This window comes from Netta rufina, assembly GCF_964035555.1.
Source record: "Netta rufina genome assembly, chromosome: 1".
Lineage (NCBI taxonomy): Eukaryota > Metazoa > Chordata > Aves > Anseriformes > Anatidae > Netta > Netta rufina.
This window is the reverse complement of record NC_140123.1, coordinates 149,438,950-149,461,943: the sequence shown is the minus strand read 5'-3', so window position 1 is coordinate 149,461,943 and position 22,994 is coordinate 149,438,950. Positions and strand designations below refer to the sequence as shown.

The 22,994-nt window shown below is 36.1% G+C and overlaps 1 protein-coding gene across 1 annotated transcript in view; it reads left to right on the top strand.

The window, feature by feature from the left end:
• SLC41A2 (solute carrier family 41 member 2) overlaps positions 1–13,603 on the top strand; it is a gene marked incomplete at its 5' end in the record, with an annotated part of 47,776 nt that extends 34,173 nt beyond the window's left edge. Inside the window, 3 exons of the mRNA XM_084305914.1 lie at positions 967–1,098; positions 2,106–2,254; positions 13,298–13,603. Coding sequence (XP_084162040.1) covers positions 967–1,098; positions 2,106–2,254; positions 13,298–13,483 — 467 coding nt within the window. The 3' untranslated portion in view covers positions 13,484–13,603. The remainder of the gene's footprint in view (positions 1–966; positions 1,099–2,105; positions 2,255–13,297) is intronic.
• Between the last annotated feature and the right edge of the window lie 9,391 nt (positions 13,604–22,994).

Here is a 22,994-nt window from a genome sequence, read left to right as displayed (position 1 = left end):
AAGCCCTGAACATCAGATAAGCAAATTAGTTCAACTACAGTAACCAAGGTCTTTCTGCTACCTAAGTAGGGAAAATATCCACATTGCTTCCACCTAATCATATCTTCTCAGAGCTATGTAAAGCATCTGGGAAAAAAGGGCATGTGTCTGATGTGCAAGTAGACAACTCTAAGGTGTAACAGCAATAGGAGAGTTATATGTTACTCCATTCTGATATAACAAGTTGGTTTACTTTTCAATTCATTGAAATAAAAATTATTTCACAGAAGTATTTTTTTCTTAATGTGAAGCATATCAACAGCTGTCATGGAGAAGGTAGACTCTTCATCACTGCCATTCGTTTAAAAATTAATTATTCAGATAGTTGTCCTTTCAACCTGAATTGTGAATGGCAAAGGATTATGGTTCAATCCAGCTCTGTGGGGAAAGGGAATGGATAGATTATTTCTTCAAGTCCTTTCCAGCCCTATGTGTGAGAAATCTGCATTTATATTTGTGGTAGTGACTGCATTTGCTCTGTGTTATTTATACTTACCAGCTATACTGAGCAAGGGAGCTAATTCAGCAGCGATACAGATATGTATTACTTCTGTTGTTCCAGGAAGGATTTCCAAATAACAAGGAGCCTTAAAAGGCAGCTTCACCTATGAGAAAGTATCAGGTTGAACATTTTGAAGGAATTTTCTGCACTTATTACAAATTAAAGCTCACCCCGAAATTTCCAATATATAGCATGGATATACCAAATATCTAAATATTCAGTGATATGCCAAATTGTAGCCCAAGTTTGACTACCTTAGAGATTGGTGGTAGCCTTTCTATAACAAACACACTCGCAGAATGTTTCTCTTTTTGACTTCTGTATTTAGGGGAAATTTGTAAAAATATTTCTTACTAGACTTAAAAAAAAAAAAAAAAAAAAAAAAAAAGTTGAAAATGTACCACTTGTTCCTTTTTGTATTTCAGGTATTGGTGGTAATCTAGTAGCTATTCAAGCTAGCAGAATTTCTACCTACCTCCATTTACATAGCATTCCTGGAGAACTACCAGAAGAAGCCAAGGGTTGCTATTATCCATGCAGAACCTATTTTGGTACAGGTATGTATTAGTCACTTAGTTGTTAAAAATGTTGTCTCATGTCTCCTCTTTTTCCCCCTATATGACTGTACTCCCAGTGAGAGACAATTTGTATGCAATTCAGAGGCAGCAGAGGTCTGGCAGTTTCCTTTGCCTGCAGCTGTTTACATGTGACAATCACAAGCAACTCCCTGCAGGAGCCGGTGCATAGAGAGTTAGGGGGAGAAAGGCATAACTTTGGCAAGACTCAGACATAAGGACTGATCAGGCAGGGCACTGATGATATCAACTCAGAAGGATTTCAACCTTTAACATACCTTGTTTCCCTGCTCTTAACCTTTGTCATTTAACTCCAGAGTTGAATCTACTATCCTGTTTGGACCAAACTTTAATATTATTGCTAAGCCTAGTCCCTGTTTGCCATTCCCCATTTGCCATTTCTTTCTAGATTCTTTCTTCACAGTTTAGTTCTTCCCTGTACTTCCCCCTTCCTAACAACATAGTATCTGTACTGAAATTTGATGTTACAATAGAATGTATTACACATTAATATTTAGGAAATGCATTGAGGCATTGAGATGTGAAAACAGTAAATGTAGGATTACCTTTTAGAAACATAAGATACTTTTGAGGATGACTTGAATATAGTGTCTTTCCTACAAAGGCTCTGTGAAGTCAGTGCAGCTCTAAAAAACTTGATGCTATTACATAAGTACAGAACCAAAACAGATGTAGGAAATGTACTGATTGACAGCACGCAGTTTGCACAGTCTCCTGAAACGGCCTTGCTTAACTTTACTGGCAGGCATTAGGGATGACTTTTTTACCCCTGTGGAAAATCTCAAGATTTTTTTTTTTTTTTTTTTTTTTTTTTTTTTTTTTTGTGTGAAAAATAATTCCTGCTGTTCCACAATGGCCAACGCTGTGAAATTTCAAAATGTCTTTTTATATTAAAATAGAAATATGATGTAGTAATTAAAGAGACTAACTGAATTTTGTTGTTGTTGTTGTTGTTGTTGCTGCTATAGGAGTAAATAACAAATCAGCCCAAGTTCTGCTTCTTTTGGTGATTCCTGGACACCTAATTTTCTTGTACACCATCCATTTAATGAAAAGCGGCCACACTTCCTTAACTCCTATCTTTATAGCAGTATATTTGTTTGCAGCTCTGCTACAGGTAAGAAAAAGTACAACTTGAAAATGCTCATAGAGTTAACTTCCTGAAGAAAATCATGTGTTATCTTATTTCTGAAATTTCATGAATAAGTAAAAGAAGGTATGGTTATTACAGACTTTCAGCACAGTTATGAAGTAACTAATTATCTCCACATGCATATTGCTTACAAAGGTGTATCAGTATTGTGAGTGATTTTCAGAAGATTCATGACTACATTATCTCACAGTCATCCATCTTGCACTTTCTTTCACATGCTTCTTGGCACCATTGCATCTAAAACCCCAATCATTTTAATCAACTAGAGGGGAGATGGAGAGATGGAAAAGTAACACTTATGAATAATGAATACATCAAGAAAATTCTCAAAGTAATCTCCCACAGTGGTTTCTTAAAATGGTTCATGGTACTGTTTTAGTTAACACAGTCAAAAATGTAGCAGATGAGAATGTTATTGCTTGCTACATTTTTAACATTTATTAAAGTTTAAATTAGTGTAACAGTGATCAGTGGTCACCGTACAAGAAATCGTAATTGTATTAATTGTCAAACAGTGTTCATTATTTGATGTGTTCCTACGTAGTTGGTCTGTCCACACCCAGCAGTGGCATTTCATGAAAGATGCCTTTTGAAATACCAAGGTCTTAATGTGAACTGATTTCTCTAAGAAAAATCACTAATATAAAATGAAATATTTTTGCTAAATCCACAGCCAATTTTTAGCTAAAACTTGGCTGAATTAACTGTAGTGCTTCGTTGTTCTTTAGAAACAAAAATAGAAATTTCATGTTATACAATAAAAATACAGTTGAATTATCCGTATGTTAAATGTATATATGCATTGTTTCTAAAATTAGCCAACTTATTTTTAAAATGCAAACAATATCATCACCAATCAATCCTTTAAAAAATCGTAATTTTAATGTCCTGAATTGTCTGTGTTTATCACACTGCTATTTCAATAAGGATAGGTTTTGAAGACTGCTACTATTTTAATTTTATATGTGAATTCTATGCTCTTTTGGTAGAATATAATTGGAAAGGTTCCAACCTTTGCAAGTGGGAACGTCGTAGTAAAAATTACAAAGCCATTTCTTTTAATTTTTCTCTTTCATGCTATTCCTAGTTTCCAGTCTTAAGACTTGTTTTATACTGTGTTTTCCTGAGGAAATTATGCTATTCATTCATTCTGTCTATTCTATCTGTTTCTCCTTTCTAATAACTTTTGAATCCTTTGGCCCATTTCAGTCAAGTATTTCTAAGATTCAGGTATCTCAGTGATATGAAGTCTCTATAAACTTAATAAAAACAGGTGGGGAAAAAGAGTCCCTGTTAATGTCTCTACTGAAGGTAAGAATGAAGTGCGTGTGGTTTCAGCCATTATTAGATTTCAACAATTTCACATGGGAGTCAAGCTCAAGGCATAAATCCATATGAAATCCATATGATTCTCCTGTTCACAGAACTACAATCATAATATGTTCAGGGCTACAAATCTTCTTCTGCAGCAAAGGACGGGGTAAGGTGTGAGAACTGTAGAAGTTAGCTAAAAATTGTCTGAAGCTCTAGGGCAGGATTTTAAGATCACACAGTAGTTCAGGGCTGGTGCTGGCACAAATACACACACAGAGCTGATTTTTGTAAATCAGAGCATTCAGTTTTGCAGTCTTCATTGCAGAATAAATCTCTGTTACAATCCATAAAGCCACATCTGATTTTCTTGATTTTTCACCTGGAAAAGCAGACAGAGAGCTTTTTTTTTTTTTTCCCTCTCCTTTTTGTAGATGATTTTTTCCCTCTTCACCTTCTGTCTTTAGCTGTACCAGGCAGCTCGAGATGTATTTATTTTGAAACCAAGTAACAGTATTGCACACACACTGTAAATTCTCATGGGTCTTGACAGATTTACAGTTTGGAACCCCATGGTTTTTGACACCTTCTGAAAATATTTAATGAGATTCTTTTCCTCGTTTTCATTATTCTGGCATTTTTCTAGTAGTGATTATCGTGGTATTACATACCAATAATTACAGCAGCTTTTAATTTTACAGAGAAAAATTCTTGCATTAACCCATAAATCTTGAATGCATTTTACTTACCTGTCCTTCTGATGAGCTTCCCTGCTGCAGATTGTACATTTTTCATTTCTCAAGGAAAACACTTCATTATTAGTACTCATACCTATTCCCCTTTTCACTGAAGTCATCTACGCACCTGGATATAGTAAAGAACAGTTTTGAAACTGTCATTTATTTTGCGTTTTTACCAACCAACATCTACTGATCTCATTGTTCCAGAAGTTTTTATATTTTTGTCCTTCCAATGACAGCTTTTCAGCTCTGCTGTAAAACTGAAAAACTACATAGCTGATTACTGTCATTTCAACTATCAACAAAACAAATCAAATGACAGTCTCTTGAGCAATGAAAGATGTGCGTTCTAGCTCTTTTTTTATAACGTATTGGACTTTGCATTTATTTTCAGTTTGCATGGAAGGCATCTGAAAATAGATGTCAAGAATTACAATCCTTCATATAAGAAAGCTTTAATACCTTCTCTTCCATGTTTGAGATTATCATTTAATAGAGCATAGGGATTCCCAAAGGTGAGAGTTAATTACGGTTTGTCCAGCGTTTGAGGAGGTTTGATGCCATTACTTTGCCCTTTCTAAGTCATTTCCTATATTTAGCTGGAGGGGGTAAATGAGCAGCTGAATAATTATTATGGCAATATACTACCTATCTACATTTTTCCACTATTTAAAAATACATCTGCCAAATTAAAAAAAAAATAACAACAGCAATGTGAAAATTATATCTTTAAAAATCAAGTGACTTTTGTAAGATTACATGATTATTTCATGATATATTTTAGAGTGGACTGAAAGAGATTTTTCATTATCTTAAAAATCTATGTAATATTTTTGATTATCCAGCCCTGTGTTTCTTCAAAGTGGAGACGAAGGGGTTAGGGAAATGACAAGATTAGAACTGGAATGTTAGAGTAAGCTGAAAAAATCAAGGAAGATTTTACACGAAAGCTCTAATCACAACTAATATTTATTTATCTGTTGCTCTCAGTTTATGCTATTGTACATTATCTCTACAGTAAATTTGTAACATAAATGTGAATTCCTCTATTTGGCATTTTAACAAGACTTTTTCAGGTTGCCTGTAAACTTCAGTGTACTTCCCAAAGTGATAAGACATGATTTATTTGCATTGAAAGCTCTATACAGTATTACTGAAATTCCTGTCAGGTAGTTAATTTCATTTTCATTCAATTCTGATATTATCATTGCTTGATTTATTTTTTTTTTTCACCACTAATGCCTACCAGCTTCTTCACTCTCTTCCTACCTGTTCTTAGATATTCTGTCTCCTGAATGTTATATAACTGAAATATTTATGGAAAATAAAAAATTAAAATGGCATGCAATTAACAATATGATTTAGTTATTATACACTATGTAGTAAAACAAAATGTAGTTTCTCTGAACATGCATTTGTTCTAAAAACATTAAGAGATTTTAAGTCATATGAGTAAACAGTATTGTGGTCTTCAATTTCTCCTCTCCGATTCTCTATGAGCAAAACAGTTCAAGTTTTCTAGACATAAGAAACCACAGAAAGTGTTTTATTTTATTTTGCTTTTATTTCATTTTCCTAATTTAACAGCACAGTTGGTTCTGTTCTTGAAAGACATACAAACTGTTGAAATGTTCTTGAAATACATTTATAAATAAGTTCTACTGAAATCCAAGGCAGAAATCCCCTTCCCTTCAGTGAGACTAGGATTTCACAAATATGTTTTAATAAAGATAGGGAGAACTGTACACATTTATATTAATTTGCCTTCAGCTTGAAATTTTCATACTTGGGTCTGATCTGTGTTTATGAATGTTGGCATCAAAGGAAAATATCTAAATCAAAAATATTATGAGGAATGTCATCTATGTACAAAGGCACCTGTAAGTACGTAGGATACTTCACATAATGCAGCATACAGTAGCTGAGCAAACCATTATGCACTAGTGAAAACCACTATATTGATCGTAAATGAGGTTTGGATTTGATGAGTGGCATCTATTTATGAGGAATTTAATTTTCTTGAAAATTTTACAAAAACAAGTCACACAAACACACACCAGTATTCTGCATGAAGATACAGTCTGGCTTTGGGCCAATAAAGAACACATTAATTAATCAAACTGCTCCCCACCTCTACCCCAACAAGGGCACAAGTATTTTTTAAGTTTATAAAGCTATGCACTGAGCAAAGTTTCACCTTCTGTCATGTCAACCTGAAGCAGAATGAGAGCAACACTAGAACTGCCAAGCCATCAGTCCTGGCACACTGCTCCGAGCACTCAAAGGCAGCCTCTGTTCTTAATACTCCCACTGAGCCAGTAAAATGCCCTCTAAGGAATTTTCACACCTACTAAGCAAATCTGAACACACAGTTACATTAAATACCCAGGGAATAAACAAACAATAGGAGGTTCCCAGAGCTATTACCAACCAAATTAGTAATTTTGAAGTGTGGTTGTTCTTATGCAATGAAGATCAGGTGTCTACCCCTGAGAAGTAACCTCTGCAGTGCCTCAGAGCTGTTTGAGGCAACAGAAAACGAAGAATTCAGCAATATTCATAATGACTTCCTGCACACATTAAAAACATCTTGGACTTTGCAGTAGTCTGAGGATTTTAGCTACAGTATGGGCTACTTCAGTGTGGAAGAGTAACTCATGTAACTACTACTACTAAACTACTAAACTATTAAAAAGTAACTACTAAAAAGTAACTACTATTCATTATATAGAAATAAGGAATATTGTGTTTGTACAGGAACTATCATTGCATTTGAAATGCAGCTTTTTTTATCTAATAGGAAGGATTACTTCCAAAGCGTAGAGGATGTAACTATTGGGGAGACTTCATGATTCAAGGAAATACGGAAACTAAGGTCCAAACCTGGACAGTTCTGCCTGTTCAATGCTATTGCATTGCAGCATGAGAAACAGACTTGCCAGATTCATTGGGATCTGAATGTGGCCATCACTAGCTCTTTCACTTCCAGGCATGATGCAGCCAGTGGTAGGAGCCTGGCTCCAAAAAGTCATTAGCAGGGAAATTATCATTTTTGCCTCCAGAAGGCTGTGTAGGTAGCATGACACACTGAGCTGCGCTTCAGCTGGTACAGGTTGAACATACCTGAAGACTTAATGGTCTGTGTTGCACTCCTAATCCAGACATCTGGCAAACAGCCTGAAGTTAGGACTGCCTTGGTCAGACCAGGGTGTCTGGCAAAGCTACAAAGAAAGCAAGAAGACAGTCAGGAATTTGGATTTAAGCTGTGGAATAAAGAAAAGTTCATTCACACAAAATTACATGGATGCAATCCAATTGATTCAGAAACACCTTCAGCTAAAATGGTACAATCTTTTTGACTTAAATGCGGTGTTAGTCTTAGATAAATTTATGTTTTGTTGTCTGGGTGGTTGGATATCAGAGTGCTGTGCACTTCAGACAGAAAGCAAGTAATTATACATACTGCCTGTATACATGCAACATGAAGGTTTTATATAAAGAATTGAACTGGTATTACCAAGAATGCCTTCAGCCTGCAGATAGCCTCCTGTCCTTGCTCCCAACACAATTGCTATGCAGAGTTTGTAACTTGTGTTTACTGTTCTTCTCTTTTGTCTCTGGATTGACAGATAGCAGAAGCAGTGTCCATGCCTGGCCACAGTCTGGCCTACGAGCACAACCCCACTGACACTGGCAGTGTAACGCCAGTTTATTGTGTTAGGCTACGAAAGGAGCGTCAGACAGACATATGTGTTGCCTTTTCTTGACCTCGATATAGTGGCAGTAGTTTCTAAAAGAGTGTGGAGAAATGCATGGGGTTTATAATGTCTTAATTTGCTGCATCAGGAGTTTCCAAAGCTCATTACCCAAAGTCCTAAATTAGCTTGGAAACTGATTTAAGTTAAACTGGTGAGACTTTTGTGTATAGACATGCCGCAACTGCTTGCTGTATCCATTTATGTACTTGGATTGAGTCCAGGAGGACAAAAGACTAGCGAAGTGTATTCATTATTGATGAGTGTTGTTTGAGAAGCAAGCTGTTGTATAATGAGTGGGCTGGATCTTTTGCAAGGTATCCATGTTCACTACCAAAGAGAATGAATCAGTGGTTCCAAACCACAAGATAGCTAAAACACAGACGATGATAGCAAGAGGGAACAGCATTATTTCTTTTTACTGCCAGCCACAAATGCGTGCTTGGAGAAGACAGACAGTGACTATTTTGCCCTGGACATGATACGCGTGTAGAGCCTGCACAGACTACAGAATTTTGGCTGTAGGCAATGGAAATTCAGCAAGTTCAGCATGAATCTGTTAGGAATGCTTTCGAGTTACTACTTAGTTTCACATTAAGTCATCAAAAGCCATTTAAAATCTGAGAAATGTAATATTTCAAAATGTATAATTTCAAAATTTACTTGATGAAGGGTCAAAACCACTAAAAGACCTAAATCATAAATTTGATGAGAATGATGTTGGAGTCAGAACACAGTAGTCTTTAGAGATCTTTAATTGGGGCTTTTCAGTAATAATTCTACCCATATATATATATATTATATAGAATATATATGTACGTGTATGTGTGTGTGTATATATATATAAACTTACTGTTGAATTTCATGGATGTATATGAATTATCAGGAGTTACCAGACCTTTTAATGGTTCCATTATAGGTGAATTTTAAGTCAGTGTGAGGTTGAGAGTAAAGCAGAATTAAAATTCACTTGAAAAGAGGTTACCACAGTTAATTTGCATCTATGTTTTCAATCTAATGTAAAGGAACAAAACTATTTTGCAATGCACCTTCAGGTGGAAACAATTTAAGGTGAATCAGCGGTACTAATAAGATTCAGGAGATACTGTCCATCTAAGCCATGCAAAAGAAACTGCTAAAAGGTCTTGGTTCTGCATACTAAACTAGTAGCTGCATTTTAATAATGCCCATATGAAAAAGCAAATCAGAGCAATCAATGTGAAAGCTATTATCAACATGAAAGATTCAAATCATTTTCTTACGGAGATTATGCAGTTGATTGTTACACTTTTTGTATTTTTTATCACTTGCCCTACTCTGAATTTGACACACATTCCCTGATTAAACACGGTCATCCCATATGAAAAAAGAAAATTATTATGGCATCCTGCAATATATCAGCTAGGCTACTGAGAGTTTAGACAGCATTATGAATGTTTGGAGGCAGTTTTATATTTTTTATTTGAAATAATAGATTTTTTGAAGTCATGAGGAACTGATTACATGAGAACATGCAGATAACTTTTAGAGGTCCTTACTGCATGCAGAAAAAAACAAAACAAAACAAAAGAAACTTTTGTTTAGCTAAACTTGTTATTTGTATCTAAAGATCTGCATGGAATGAAAGCAAGTTTTGGCAAGAACAAAGGAAAAAAATGTTTCAGAGTGTATAATGTTCCCATTTCTAGTTTTGTAACCATTAGATTAGAGCTTTAAGTAGTGAGACTCGCTTTTATTTAAGCATCAGTGTTCAATTTCAGTCTCAATATGATATTTCTGATTTGAAATGAATATCATAAAACTCAATATCTATAATTAATTTTTATTTCTGTCCTTTCTGTCCATAATAATATGCATGCTTACACACCTTATTTTCAGATTCTTCATCGTTAGGGGTTAATAAAGACTTATCTCCTGCTCTTTTCTTCCCTCCCTCCTTCTCATTCTTATCGCTATATTCATTATGCAGTGTCTCTCGTCTTCTGTCTTCTGAGGACCTATTTTGGATAATGTGTCTGATGCATATTTTTACAAATACACATTTATAAACAGAAAACATTAGTCATTATTGGGATACTCGTGTTATATTCCATTAGTCTGGTGATGTCTTTAGTTTCATTCTCCTCAATTTTGATTGTTTTTCCAAAAGAGTAATAACTTAGTGTTGCCTTCCTTTAAAAATATTAAAACATCTGGAATTTTGCCTGTATTTTTGCAATCTTTGCTCTGGGCTTTCTTTTCTTTATCAGTGACTATAATATCTCCCTTTTTTTAGTCAGATCTTAATATGTATAGGTACTAGTTATTTTTTTACCTTTCTTAACCCTCAGGGTTATCTCTTTCTTCAGTCTTGAAGAATTCCTACAGTTGAGTTTCATAATTCTACTACTACTCATCTCTCGTGTTCTTGTAAAAGGCACTTCATTGTTCTCCTCTTCCTCTGTATATTAAACCATTTTAAAATATTAGCTCACATATGGAACAACAGTTCTGCATACTTTTTCAAACTTCTCTTATCACTTCCCTACAGCATTTCGTGTTAAACAGGTGATTTTTGTTTCTCTTTTTTTTTTCTCATTTTTTGTTTCTAATTTTTTTGTTTCTCATTAGACTTTTCTGTGATGTTGATACCTTTACTTTTTCTCTCAAGAACAGCTGGCTTTCAGTTTCAGCTATGCCATCTGCATGATTTGTACTGCTATGCCATCTGCATGATTTTGCTGAAATGATTAGAGGTCACGGATGAAGCCCAGCAAAAAGGGCTCTGCCACTAAACCGTAATGTCTTGTGTAGTCTTCCATCTATGCCTTAGTAACCTTTCCTTTTTATTAATCTTTGCTCACCTTTAGACTTCTCTGTTTGCCCTGTTTTTTTTTCTCACCTGTCAGATCTTTGCAAGTGACTTTTCTTATCACTTTCTTATTCAAGAACTGTCTTACTTTCAGAAAAGTCAGCAAACTCATAGTAGAGCTTTTGTTTATTTTTGTGAAAAATAACAGTTGATTTATGACCTTGATTCCCCCTTCCCCACCCTTAACATTCATAAAAAGAAAAATCTCCTCAAAGATTTGAATCACATTGATTGACTTCTGTCTTGCAACACCAACTACTGCGGCTATACCTTTCTTACCAACTAAGTAACCATTTCCAAAAACTGATCTGTATAATTCTCAAATGCTAGTGAGCCATGCAAATGCATGATGATAGCATTATTCCTTCCCCACAATAAAGACTGGTAAACTATAGTCCCATAATTTATCCTGTAAGGACTCTGGCCCAATAGCCATCATACACTATTATAACCATCAGTTAATAAAATGCATTATAACTTTTTTCCTATTACTTACAGAAGCCAGGTTTGTTGTATTTTGCATTATATGTTATGGACCCATAAGTTAATATATCAAAAATAATTATTTGTGAAGATTCACAGAACTTAATTTCCAAACTACCTAATTTTCACAAAAGTCTCAGTCAGTTGCTGTAGGATGGAAAATATATGGAAAAATCAAAAGTTTTCATGTAATGATTTTTAAAAGACAAAAATGTATACTGTCATTTAAGATGGATGGTGTATGTTATATCTAATTGGTTGTGAAATATAAATACATTATAAATTATTCTTGGAGTGAATGCTCTCATCTTCTAATAGAACACGCATAACTATTGTTGCTGTGGGGCACTACAGAGCCTTCTGTGTACATCCTGTAGGGAATGGTAATGTACAGTATCTTTTATAAACAGACCTCTTTTTGTCTGTGGTAGAAGAAAGAGCCGACTCAAAGAATCTGATAGTCTTCCAAAGAAAACATCTGTTTTAAATATATTTGTTTGGATTCCAGTAAGCACACCTAGGACTTGCATAATTAGCTTAGACTACAGAGTTCCTTTTTCAGCAGATATGTTTATATAAATAAACCATGCATTTTTCATGAAGCAAATACAAACCCCCCAGGTTTGTGTTTTAAAATGTACTTTTGCAAGGCAAAGATTAATCGGGTATAACTTTTTCAACACAAATTTTTATATGACATTTGTTTTACTCTATTTTGTATTGCTGGGAAGAGTCTTGCAATGATCATATCAGTATTTCAGCAAAGGAGTGCATACATGTATAAAGATGGTTTTTATTTCAATAATTGCTCACTTAGGAAATAAAATGAATTTTGTACATTTTACTACTTTCGTTGCTGTTCTTCTAAATGTACATAATAAGACTTCTTGAAAAGCAATATGGTAATAACTCTTAAGTTTATGCTTCCTAAAGATCTGATTAACTAAAATGCATAAAATATAAAAGTTTATCTCCGCTTAAGCAGATTTGTAGAAGAGACAGGAAATTAGTAGTCTTTTCTCCATTCATCTTGTGCTGTGCCACACCACATGATTCTACTGAACCAGAATCTCGTATTATACAGCTGCACAACATTAAAAGAATTCTTTTCTAAAACTGGATTAATAATTATGCATACCTTTGGTATTAAGATCAAACTTCCTGAATGTTCAGGCATTCACAGTTGGGAATGAAATCTTTTACTTTGGGATGAATTCAGCCTGGAGTGACAATTTCTTAATATATATTGCAGGTGTGCCTTATACAGAAGGGCTGAAGATGGTATTTCATGCCTCAAAGTAGCTGCTAGGCTGTTTTCAGTGGTTCATACAGTCCAGGTGAAAATGTTCCTAATCTGACCCCATATTCTTTATATGGTGTCTGATTTCAGGACTGATCTAGGTGTCTGGAAACAAGAGCTATGCCTGTGTTGAGTGCTTTCATCTGGGTAACATCAGTCAATTCTGAGTGATCTTGAAACCCCGGTTTATGCTCTCACTATACTCAGAGTGATGTCTTGTGTAGAAAACGCAATCACACATTTGGTTGGTGGGTTTTTTTTTGTTTGTTTGTTTTGCCATTGTCAGCAATCCTCAAGAATGGCCCTGTTGAAGAATGTTATCAATGATTCGTTATGTTCTTTCTACCCGTGTGCATTATTTCCTGGGAGAAATGGACTAAGTGTCCCTGTCTCTAGTTGTGGGGAGTTTTAATCCAAAATTAATACACCTTAATTATTTAAATTTTTCAAAAGCAGTAGTATACAATATTGTTAAGTACTAAGGTGATAATAATGTTGGCTGTTGACTCCCTTTCAGTGGAATTCCAATGATACTAATACAGATTTTGGTCGTTTGCTGTTCTGTAGGTGTTTACTCTGCTATGGATTGCCGACTGGATGGTGCACCACTTCTGGAAAAAAGGGAAAGATCCTGACAGTTTTTCTATCCCTTATCTCACTGCACTGGGAGATCTACTTGGAACTGCCTTACTAGCCGTAGGTTTTCATTTTCTGTGGCTCATAGGTGACAGAGATGGTGATGTCGGCGATTAATTATTTCAGTGGATGCAATGACTTTTCCCGGAATATTGAGAAGATCAATCATTCCATTTGAAGGTCCTCAAAATGATCGTTCCATTTGGTCTGAGTAAATCAAGGTGACACAGATATGAAACAGCCTTAATCATTTTGTTGTTGTTGTTCTGTTTTTGTTTGTGAAAAAGGATTGATCAAGGAGGATATTTGAGAACTTCAGACTGAAAACAAGGTGGATGGCTGCTAATTGAAAATATCTGAGTAGACACAACCAAGGACATGTCAATCCATTATCACATTTTAAATTTTTTAAAGATCTGGTCTTTTAAATGAACAATTTCTTATGTGTAGTGCAAACCAGAACAATCTTCAATCGCTCATTCAGTGGTGACAAAGAAGAAGGTAAAAAACAGTCAGTGGCTTGCCTTGTCTTTTTAGCCCTAGAGGAAAGTGGGTACATGTTTTCATATTCCCACAGAGGTGGTTAGGAGACCTCAGTTCTCTTTCATAGACGTTACCTGATTAGTTGATACGTTCTTAACTTGCAATTTCAGTGCTGTAACTCTGTGACCGTTGCAGATAATAACTGTTACAGCGATTTGAACCCTAATTGTCTAAATGTTTTGTCTCAAGCTTTATTGTATACTAATATGACCATCATCATTGCTGAAATCAGACACTTGAAAAGTGTCTGCAGGACTGAACCCTTTTTCTTTCTGCTAAAAAGAGCAACCTAATCATTTTTGCTGTTGTAATTTATTATAACGAGAATATAGTACAGTCATAGAATGTGAGACTGACCTGATCGATAATAATGGATGAATTATTAGAACTCCTTGTGCTGAAAAGTGTCTTTTCATTTCGCAACTGAAAAAAATGTTTAACTAACTGATATTAATGGTGTTGTGATGGCCAGTATCCTGACTTTAATGAAGTATTTAGAGGTGTTGAATCAAACATAAATACTACCCCTGATTAAAATTTAGGGTATATAAGATTATGTTGCATTTCAGACACCTAGGAAGTTACGTGAACTTCTGAAATTCCAGAGTTATCCATGTCACCCATTTCAAAGCAAAAATCTCCATTCTTGCTAACAGGATTTCTGTTTTCAAGTTCTAGAAGTAATACGGTTAGTAAGGAATGACTGCTGCTGAATGATTTAACTTATTTCTAAATCTCAGTATTTCAAATAATACATTGATCATGAGGACTCTGGTTGTCACTTTGGAAAAAACAATGTACTAAATGCTCTGTTTTAAAATCTAGTGGGAGTTCCTCATGGTGTATGTTTTTAAAGACTACAGCATACATCCTAAATGCATAATTATATAAACATGTCAGACTTTAAATGTTGTGATCAGATGTTTTAAATTTTGAGACTTAAATTAGACAACTAAATCCATATATCAGCATATGTTGTAAACCAGTAAACATTAGTCATGCGAAGTATGCATATAAATCGTCCCTTTTAATTTGATGGACCTACTCAGATGAATTAAGTTAATTATGTGCATAAGTGTTAATGGGACTTTTATAGGTGTTTGTCACCTTAAACTCTGTAGAAATTGAAAGTGTTTGCAATTCTGAAAATTAAACCAGCTATCCAGTGCCTACACATGGATTTAGATGCCTGACTTTTAGCACCCTCATATAAACATTTTTATTTAAGCTTTTTCTTACGGTTATATGGCATAGTTGTTTGAATGAATCATATGTATTATGTCTTTTATTATGTGAAAGATGAAATCTTTCTAACTTCAGGTTCTCTGACTTTTCTTAGTTTGTATTAATGTTATTTAAAATAGTTGTATGTAGCATTGCAGGAAATATTCCCATTAAATTGTTTAAAATGGACTAGATGTAACTCTAGTTTTATTTTTTTTTCAATAATGGCTATTTATTTTTGGTACAGACTTAGATGCAAGATTTTTTATTCTAATAGAACTGCCATCTGAATTGCCATTTCAACTAAATTGCCATTTCAAACACTTTTCTCATTAGACTTCCTGGATTCTAAAGTCCTTTTTAAATGACTTCCAGAATTCATAATAATTAAAATTTCTTGAGATACTTGTGATCTTTGCTTATATGACACGTGAGGGAACTGTGGTGTCTAGCCATAGCAGTATCCTTATTGTGTTAAATATTTTCACAGTAAATAAGCAACAACTGCTGGTACAGCCTGTGGAAAAATAGGTGAGTGATTAGATTGCAGAACTGGGGAGGAAATGTCAAATGGGACAAATCCAGTGAAATTTGACAAGCAGAAATGTGTGGTCAGGCTGGAACAATCTGGGCACAGTAACAATAAATGGTGGGAAAGCATAATGGGAAACATGGTACTTTGAGAAGAGGAAAGTCATTGCATGACTGAGAGCAAAATCTGTATCGTGGGAAAGAAAGAGGTGCAAACTTTCACACAGCATTCGTTATGAGAGGCAGGAGCAAACAGAAGGTAGTTATTTGGAGAAAAGAAAAAAAAAAAAAAAAGACACAGCCAAGCTTGTTTTTCAGGAAGGGAAGAAAAATGTAGCTGGTGTTGGAAGGAGTTGGAGAAGAAGTGGAAAAAGAGGTACTTTGAGGAATGGTGGATGCTGGAAAAAAAATGAACGTACTCAGTAAAGTATGATTGAAGAGGAGCCTGAGTGGGGAAAGAAGCGTGACATTGATGAAGCAGAGAGAACCTAGACATCTGGAGGGGGAAGGAGTAAATAATCTATGATGTGGAAAGTTTTTTGATTCATATGTGGAAGGGGCATTTAAAAAACATGCAGGTTTGCTAGCTCTTCTGCACAGTAGTATGAAGGAAAAAAGCTCTTATGCCCAAGTTTTGGAGGGTATATTATTCTGTTGCACGAGGATAACATGGGAGAAGGCACAAAAGAGTTACTGGATACCAGAGACTCTATCATCTGCTCAGAAACTTTACTAGGTAGACAAATTTTAACTCTGGTCAAGTCAGCCTTACTACAACATTCCACCAACTTGATTTTTAAGCTTATCCTAGTACAAGTCAGTTATTTTGATGTGTGTGTGAGTAAGAAACGTTACCAAAAATTCTATTAAAGATAGGTATCAAATCCTTTTTTGTACCATTCAGAGCATACAATCGAAAGGGACAGCCGGAGATAGTACTGTCTCTTGTTAACAAAGCAGATATATTTTATAAGCTTGCAGATAAAATGACAAATTCTTATTAAAATGAATTAAATATTTTCCTCCCCTCTAACTGGAGAAGATTCATTTGTACCTCCCTTTATAATTTCTAGCATAATTAGGGCTATGGCTGATTGATTGACATCTATTTGCTTTTGTGTCAGCATGCAGCACTTTCTTTAACTCTTGTTCACATTACCTCATTTAACTTATTTAAACTGCAATTCACCTTAAAGCTCCTTCTGCAGCTTCTTGTGCGTTCTTCTGACAAGCTAGACCAGCCAGGAACTCCAGTGGCTTTGCCTTTTCAAGGTGTTATCTGCTACCTGATGCCAAGTAACAGTCAGAGCCGTCCTGCTTGGCCATTCCTACTCTTCTTTCCTCTACTTAAGAAATATCCGGAGAGTTAATAGAAGTAAGGGTGATTTATTTGAAATGTGCATTGTTTGGGATTTTGAAGGATTTTGTGACCTTCTCAATTGTTCTATCAGTGTGCTTGAAAGGGAACAATTTCATTTGTTAAACTACAACTAAATGCAGCTTTAAATTTGGAGTCAGAAGCATTTTATACCATGGGTCTTTTCTTCTTCCATGCAATGCTTTGAAATGATTTTTGCAATCTAGTGAGTTACTGAATTATTCCAGCTTATTTTTAGAGTAATTACATAGCTAAGACAGTTCCACAGCCTTATTATGCTATTTGACACAGGGAAGAGTGCTTCTTTTAACTACTTGGATCAATATTTTGAGGTTTTTAGCATCACTATATATCTTACATTGATCTGTGATATTTAAATTTGTGATATCCTCTTCCACTCAGTTTATAATACAGTTTATAATACATTAATTTCTTTGGGGCTTTTAGAATGCTGATGAAAAAAATGGTGAGCAGCAAATTAATTTCAATTATTTTTGCAATTTACCAACTAAATTAGACTTTTCTCATACAAAGATTTAAATGGCATGAGGATTAAGGCATTATAAATGCAGAATAGTTTGCAGAATCAGGGCTCCAAATAAGACCTATCTTCTTTTTAATGGATTTGCTATTTCACTTCAGTTCTGAGCACCATGCGAGGTCTCTTAAGTCCAAGAATAAGGCATAATACACACATTGGGAAGCGCTAGTATAAGCACCCTGTGAAATGAAGTGTTTGAAATTCATTGTTGTTATTATGGTAAAATTGCTATTGCAAAGAGGAGAGTCTCTTTAGAAGAGCAGAAAATAGCAATATAATATGCTAATTAAATTACCAACTGCTTAAAAAGGAGCAAGATGATGCTCAATAACAGTACTGAAGGTACCAAAGGCAACTTGAGGTCTCCAGTGTGATTTTTCTTTTCTTTTTGGCCAGGTTGTTCTGTCATATGCTCTATTAACTGTGATTTCTAATCCATTTCTAATGGAGTCAGTCTGTTCAGTTATCTTTTAGATCATCATTTTTCCACATACACTCCGTGTTATAAATCGGTTTTCAGTACATAACGTTGGGGGAGGAAAGAACTAGTAGAGGCATGGTTTGTCGTGAAAGTTTCCTTCTCATATTCATGAAGTCTTTGTATTAAATTCAATGAAAATTTGATCGTGTCATGCAGAATACTCTAGAGAACCTAATATTAACAGAATATGCATAATTCATGACTTAAGCTATGAATCGACATGTTTAGTAAATATGCAGAACTGCCATATTTTGTGGGGGTACCCAAGAGCAGTAATGTAGCCCTTAGCCATTCAGCATTGTCAGGCTTGGAGAACAAAGGGCTTCTCAAATGGAAGTAGAGCTGTAAACTCCCTGTGCTGGATGGGCTTTGCTTTCTCTGCAGCTAAAACTCTAGTTTGGTTTCAGTCCTACTAGTTGTTTACTTGATGTGCGGGACAGTTCCTCATATGCTCTATTTACACGTTTATTTCTCAGTTCGAACTATTCTTGAAATTTGTTTCTTTTATTTAACTAGCTTGTTTATGTGATTTAACATTCTTCAAATTGCTCATTTGGGAGTTTTCTCTGCAAGAGTTGATGAAAGTCTTGAGAAGTCAAAGAAGCGTCTTCCCCGAATAATTTGAAATCTGCTTTTTACAAGTGAAATAGGGTCCTGAATGCATTATTTCATAGACATCTTTGGGAATAATTGACTTCTTAATAGTGCCGTGAGATTTAATATCTGTAAGTTCTCAGATTCACATTACAAGTTCTACTACAAACAAGATCTAAGAAGGATTTTATCTGTTACTCATACTTGCTGATGTCTCCTGGTTTTGATTGTTGTTGCCATGTCCTGGCTAAAGCAGAACACCATTCTAATAACATTGACATTCTAAAGGATTTTCCAAAAATCAGGACCAATAATACTTGTACAAATTCAACTTATATTTGGGAAGCAATCATCCACCAGGTTACTTTCCTATGAATCCTCTTAATTTTGTTAGTTTTAGATCAACCATTTTTTCCACTCACTTTGAAGCAGGTGTTTTTCACAGTGCTGACACATCCTTTTTTTTTTCTTTTTTTTTTTTTTCTTTTTTTTTTTTTTTCCCTCTTACAGTATCCAAGGTTCTGGAGAAACATTAAATGCTTCATCTCAGATGTTCTGAATACTGAATCAATTTTTACTCAATGCAATTTTAGACGTGGTTGATTAATTCTAGTTCTGGGGAGATGGATGGTAGCTTTCACTTAAACTAGAAGAGTGTGTCTGGAATTTGGAGATTTTCCAAAACAGAAGTTAGCTCTTTAAGCTTAACCATGTTAGATAACTGAGATCAGCTGAGGTACTGAGATCATCTGAATTCATGTACAAAATTCAGAGATGTGAATAAACTACTTATCTAATACATGAAGATTGGCTGATCACTCTTCTGGCTGTCTCCCGTTTGAGATCTCACTTGCTCAGCCTGTTAATGCTTCGAGATTGCCATTGTGGCTTCTACAGAGCCCATCTGTCACAGCCACTAAGTGCTATGGTAGTGTAAGTCTATAACATATATATGGAAATTAGGGTCCCCCCTCTGTAATAGATGACATTAAGGCTTTTGAAAATGAGTAAACTAACTAAAGTCCTCACAAAACCTGCATGCCATTTCTGCAAAATGAAAGGTTTAAAATGCTGTGAATTTAGGTACTAAGACAGCCTCATTCCTAGGTTTAATTTCCAGCTGGCCTTTGCTCTGTTCCCACAGCTGAAAGCTGATTCATTTTGTTAAGATTTTTATAGAGCACTGTAAGACCACCATGCCAAAGCACATGAAACCCTGCTCTGGGAGATACCATGTCTGGTTGTGGGCTCTGGGCATGAGACGGACATATCTGTGACCATGTTAGACCCTTAGAGAGAACTAAATCCCTTACTTTGACCATATCATCTTGACCTTACTGACCATATCATCTTGACATCGAACAGGCACTATCTAGGACTGGCACTGTACTCAACACACAGTTCGTGAGGTTCTTCACCTCCAGCAGCTCCATTGCTGGAGGAGCAATCACCAGGACAGCCGCTGTGTTGCTGGCACAGTCCGTGCTGGTTACAGAGTAAGACTTTGCTGAAAATTGGGAAAAAACCCTGTCCATGCAACAGTTCCTCCAACCCATCTGAAGGTGTTTAGTGCACTATCCACCCTCTGCTCAATGGGCCTTTGTCCCATGCAAGGTGTCACAACCATCTGCTTTCTCTCTCCTTTACCTTGTTGACTTTGTATGGGAGGGCAGCACGCAGGTACCGCTACACTCAGGGTTCACCATGTTCTCGTGTCTTACTAGAGGCACAGGGGGATGCAGAAATGTCCATTAACTCAAAGGAAGTCCAATACCGGTGTTTGGTACAAAAAAAAAAAAAAAAAAAAAAAAAAAAGGCTTTTTAAACATTTATTAAGGCATGTAAATATTTTAAAGTATTTCGAATGAGATTATTGCATTACATAAATATTTAATATGTACAGAATCTACACTTAAAGCTCTGATTAATGCATACATACCTCTGGAATAGGTATAGCTTTCAGAATTGTGCTAACAGAAACAAACCTGAACATTTTTAGCACTCCCTGCCAGAAATAAAAAAATGTCCTATTGTAAGAAAAATGTAAGAAGCTTCTCACGACATGGATTCATTTGTCACATGTAATAACTGTTCACCTTTCTGACTGGTAATTCCCATTCAATTCCAACATCACACTCAGTTCTGTGGCAGATTACTGAACTGAGGCGTTCAGCACAAAGCTTGCTGTTAGTTACCTGATTATTTGGAGCCAGAGCACACCTGCAGATGCCCTGCTTCCAGGTTGTGTCATGGCTACGTGTATCCCTCACCTATGTTCAGTCGTGTCTCCTGCTAGACAAGGACCTCTGAAAGCCCTTCAGGTATTCTGGGTTCTTTTCCAATGCAAGTCCTCAGGTCGAGGACGAGGAAGGCTGTGGTGTTGTGTACAGCTGTGTGCTCAGCAACTTGCCTGGTTTCCCTGCAGTGTTAGGAAGAGGTCAGTCTGCTTCTTTCTCGAGCTACGTGGGGTGCCAGCAGCCAAAGAGAAAAGCCAGCTTTGTCGTAGCACTGACACCAATTCGGTTCTTCTGAAGCAGGTGACATGGCCTGGAAGCCCCAGTCAACAACCCACAATGAACTCAATTGCCTTCATACAAAATGGTCAGAAAATAGCTAGCCACATTGGCTCTGCATAGCAAACTCTCATGGTCACTTGTTAAAAATGAACCCCTGTGAGTGGCAGAGGGTTAGGATGCCCCATTTTAGGATGCTTCTCCACGGTCTGATAGCCTCTGAAAAGGGAAGGGCCCGGCAATGCAGCAGGCAGCAGCATGCAGTTCACGTCTGTCCTGAGGTACACCCAGCTCACATCAGTCAGATCTCTGGCGCAGAAGGAAACCATTAGCCATCACCAGCATCTCTTCAGCTAATTATCCCCAGGCTTTTTATTTGATCAAAGGAAGATGTGAGTGTGCTATTTTACTTCCAAGCAGAAGCACACCTGGCTGAGTACATCTACTGAAATGTTCTGCTAGAGGGAAAACGAGCATCTCTGTCTCCAGATGCAAATCTCTGCTCACCTGGAAAGCTCACTTTGCATGACAATTTGATAATAAAAGAGGAGTTAGCAGTAACACCCATCACAGGGACTGTGACAGCACCTGCAAGCAAGAGGCTGATTGCAGCCTCAGCCTGGATTAAGGTATGAAGGAAACACTGTTCCTAATGGCTTCAGGTGGAGCCTCTGCCATTCAAAACCCAGCACAGAATGTCTTAAACCTGACACCAGGTAATTATTTTAGAAGTGCTGACCTGAGTGCTTTCCATCTGACGTCTTTACACTGATGAAAAATTAGACTGGAATTAGACACTGCAAACAAAGCGTGTAACTCCTCGCTGAGAAACTGGGATGGAGCCTGTGTGCTATCATCCAGCTGCACTTCCCAGCATGGCAATACTCATTAATGTTAGACGTGAGTCATTCATAGGTTTATGGACACTTCCAGTAGCCCTGGCAAAGAAAGAATGGCCAGATAACCTGACACATGCCACCATAAGCAAGGCAAGATCGTTCACTTTGTTGTGGTCTTCGACACTGTTCTCTGATTTCATTCTAAGTATCTCACAATGAGACTCCCAAAATGTTCTGCAGAGGCTTTGCATCTTAACTTTCCTCCCATTCCTTTTCCATAATTACACAGACTTAATACCTCATCTGAATTTCACTCAGCTGTTCCTCCTTCTAATTCTTGCACCATTGACTTTAAGTTTTTTTTTTTTTTCGTAAAAAATAATTGCAGATATAATTTTTGAAAATTTCCTAAGTGAAAAAGGGAGTCTTAAAAGCATCTGCTGTAGGAACGATACATATTGCACATAAAATCTTATTGCATATACAGCAGTAACATTTTTATGATAAAATAGCAAAGTACATTAATACACAATAGCTGAATTGTTATCTCTTTCCATAGCACTGTAGGAAAAACTCCCAATAAATCACATATACCTACAATCCGAGGAAGGAAAATATTTTGTTTTTTCTTGAGTGTACGGGTGTCAGCTTTTACATGGATGGCTCTGCAAACAGCTCTCACCTTTCCATAGCTATGCTGCATGGTCTGATTTGACTTTTTTTTAATACAACTGTCTCTTGTGGGTTTACAAAATAGCAAAAAAAAAAATGCATCGATTGATTGCATTAATTGAGTGAACCATTATTAAAACAAGCAAACAGACAACACCTATTTTAGAAGTAAAACAACCTGTTTTATCTGGGTACAATGGTTTTCTGCTAAGATAGGTCTGACTAAATTAAGCCTAAGAAAGACCGAGGTGATGCCTAACTGCTGGCTTTGTGGAAGCCTTTCCAGGAAGATAGGGGCTGCAATGGGCTTCT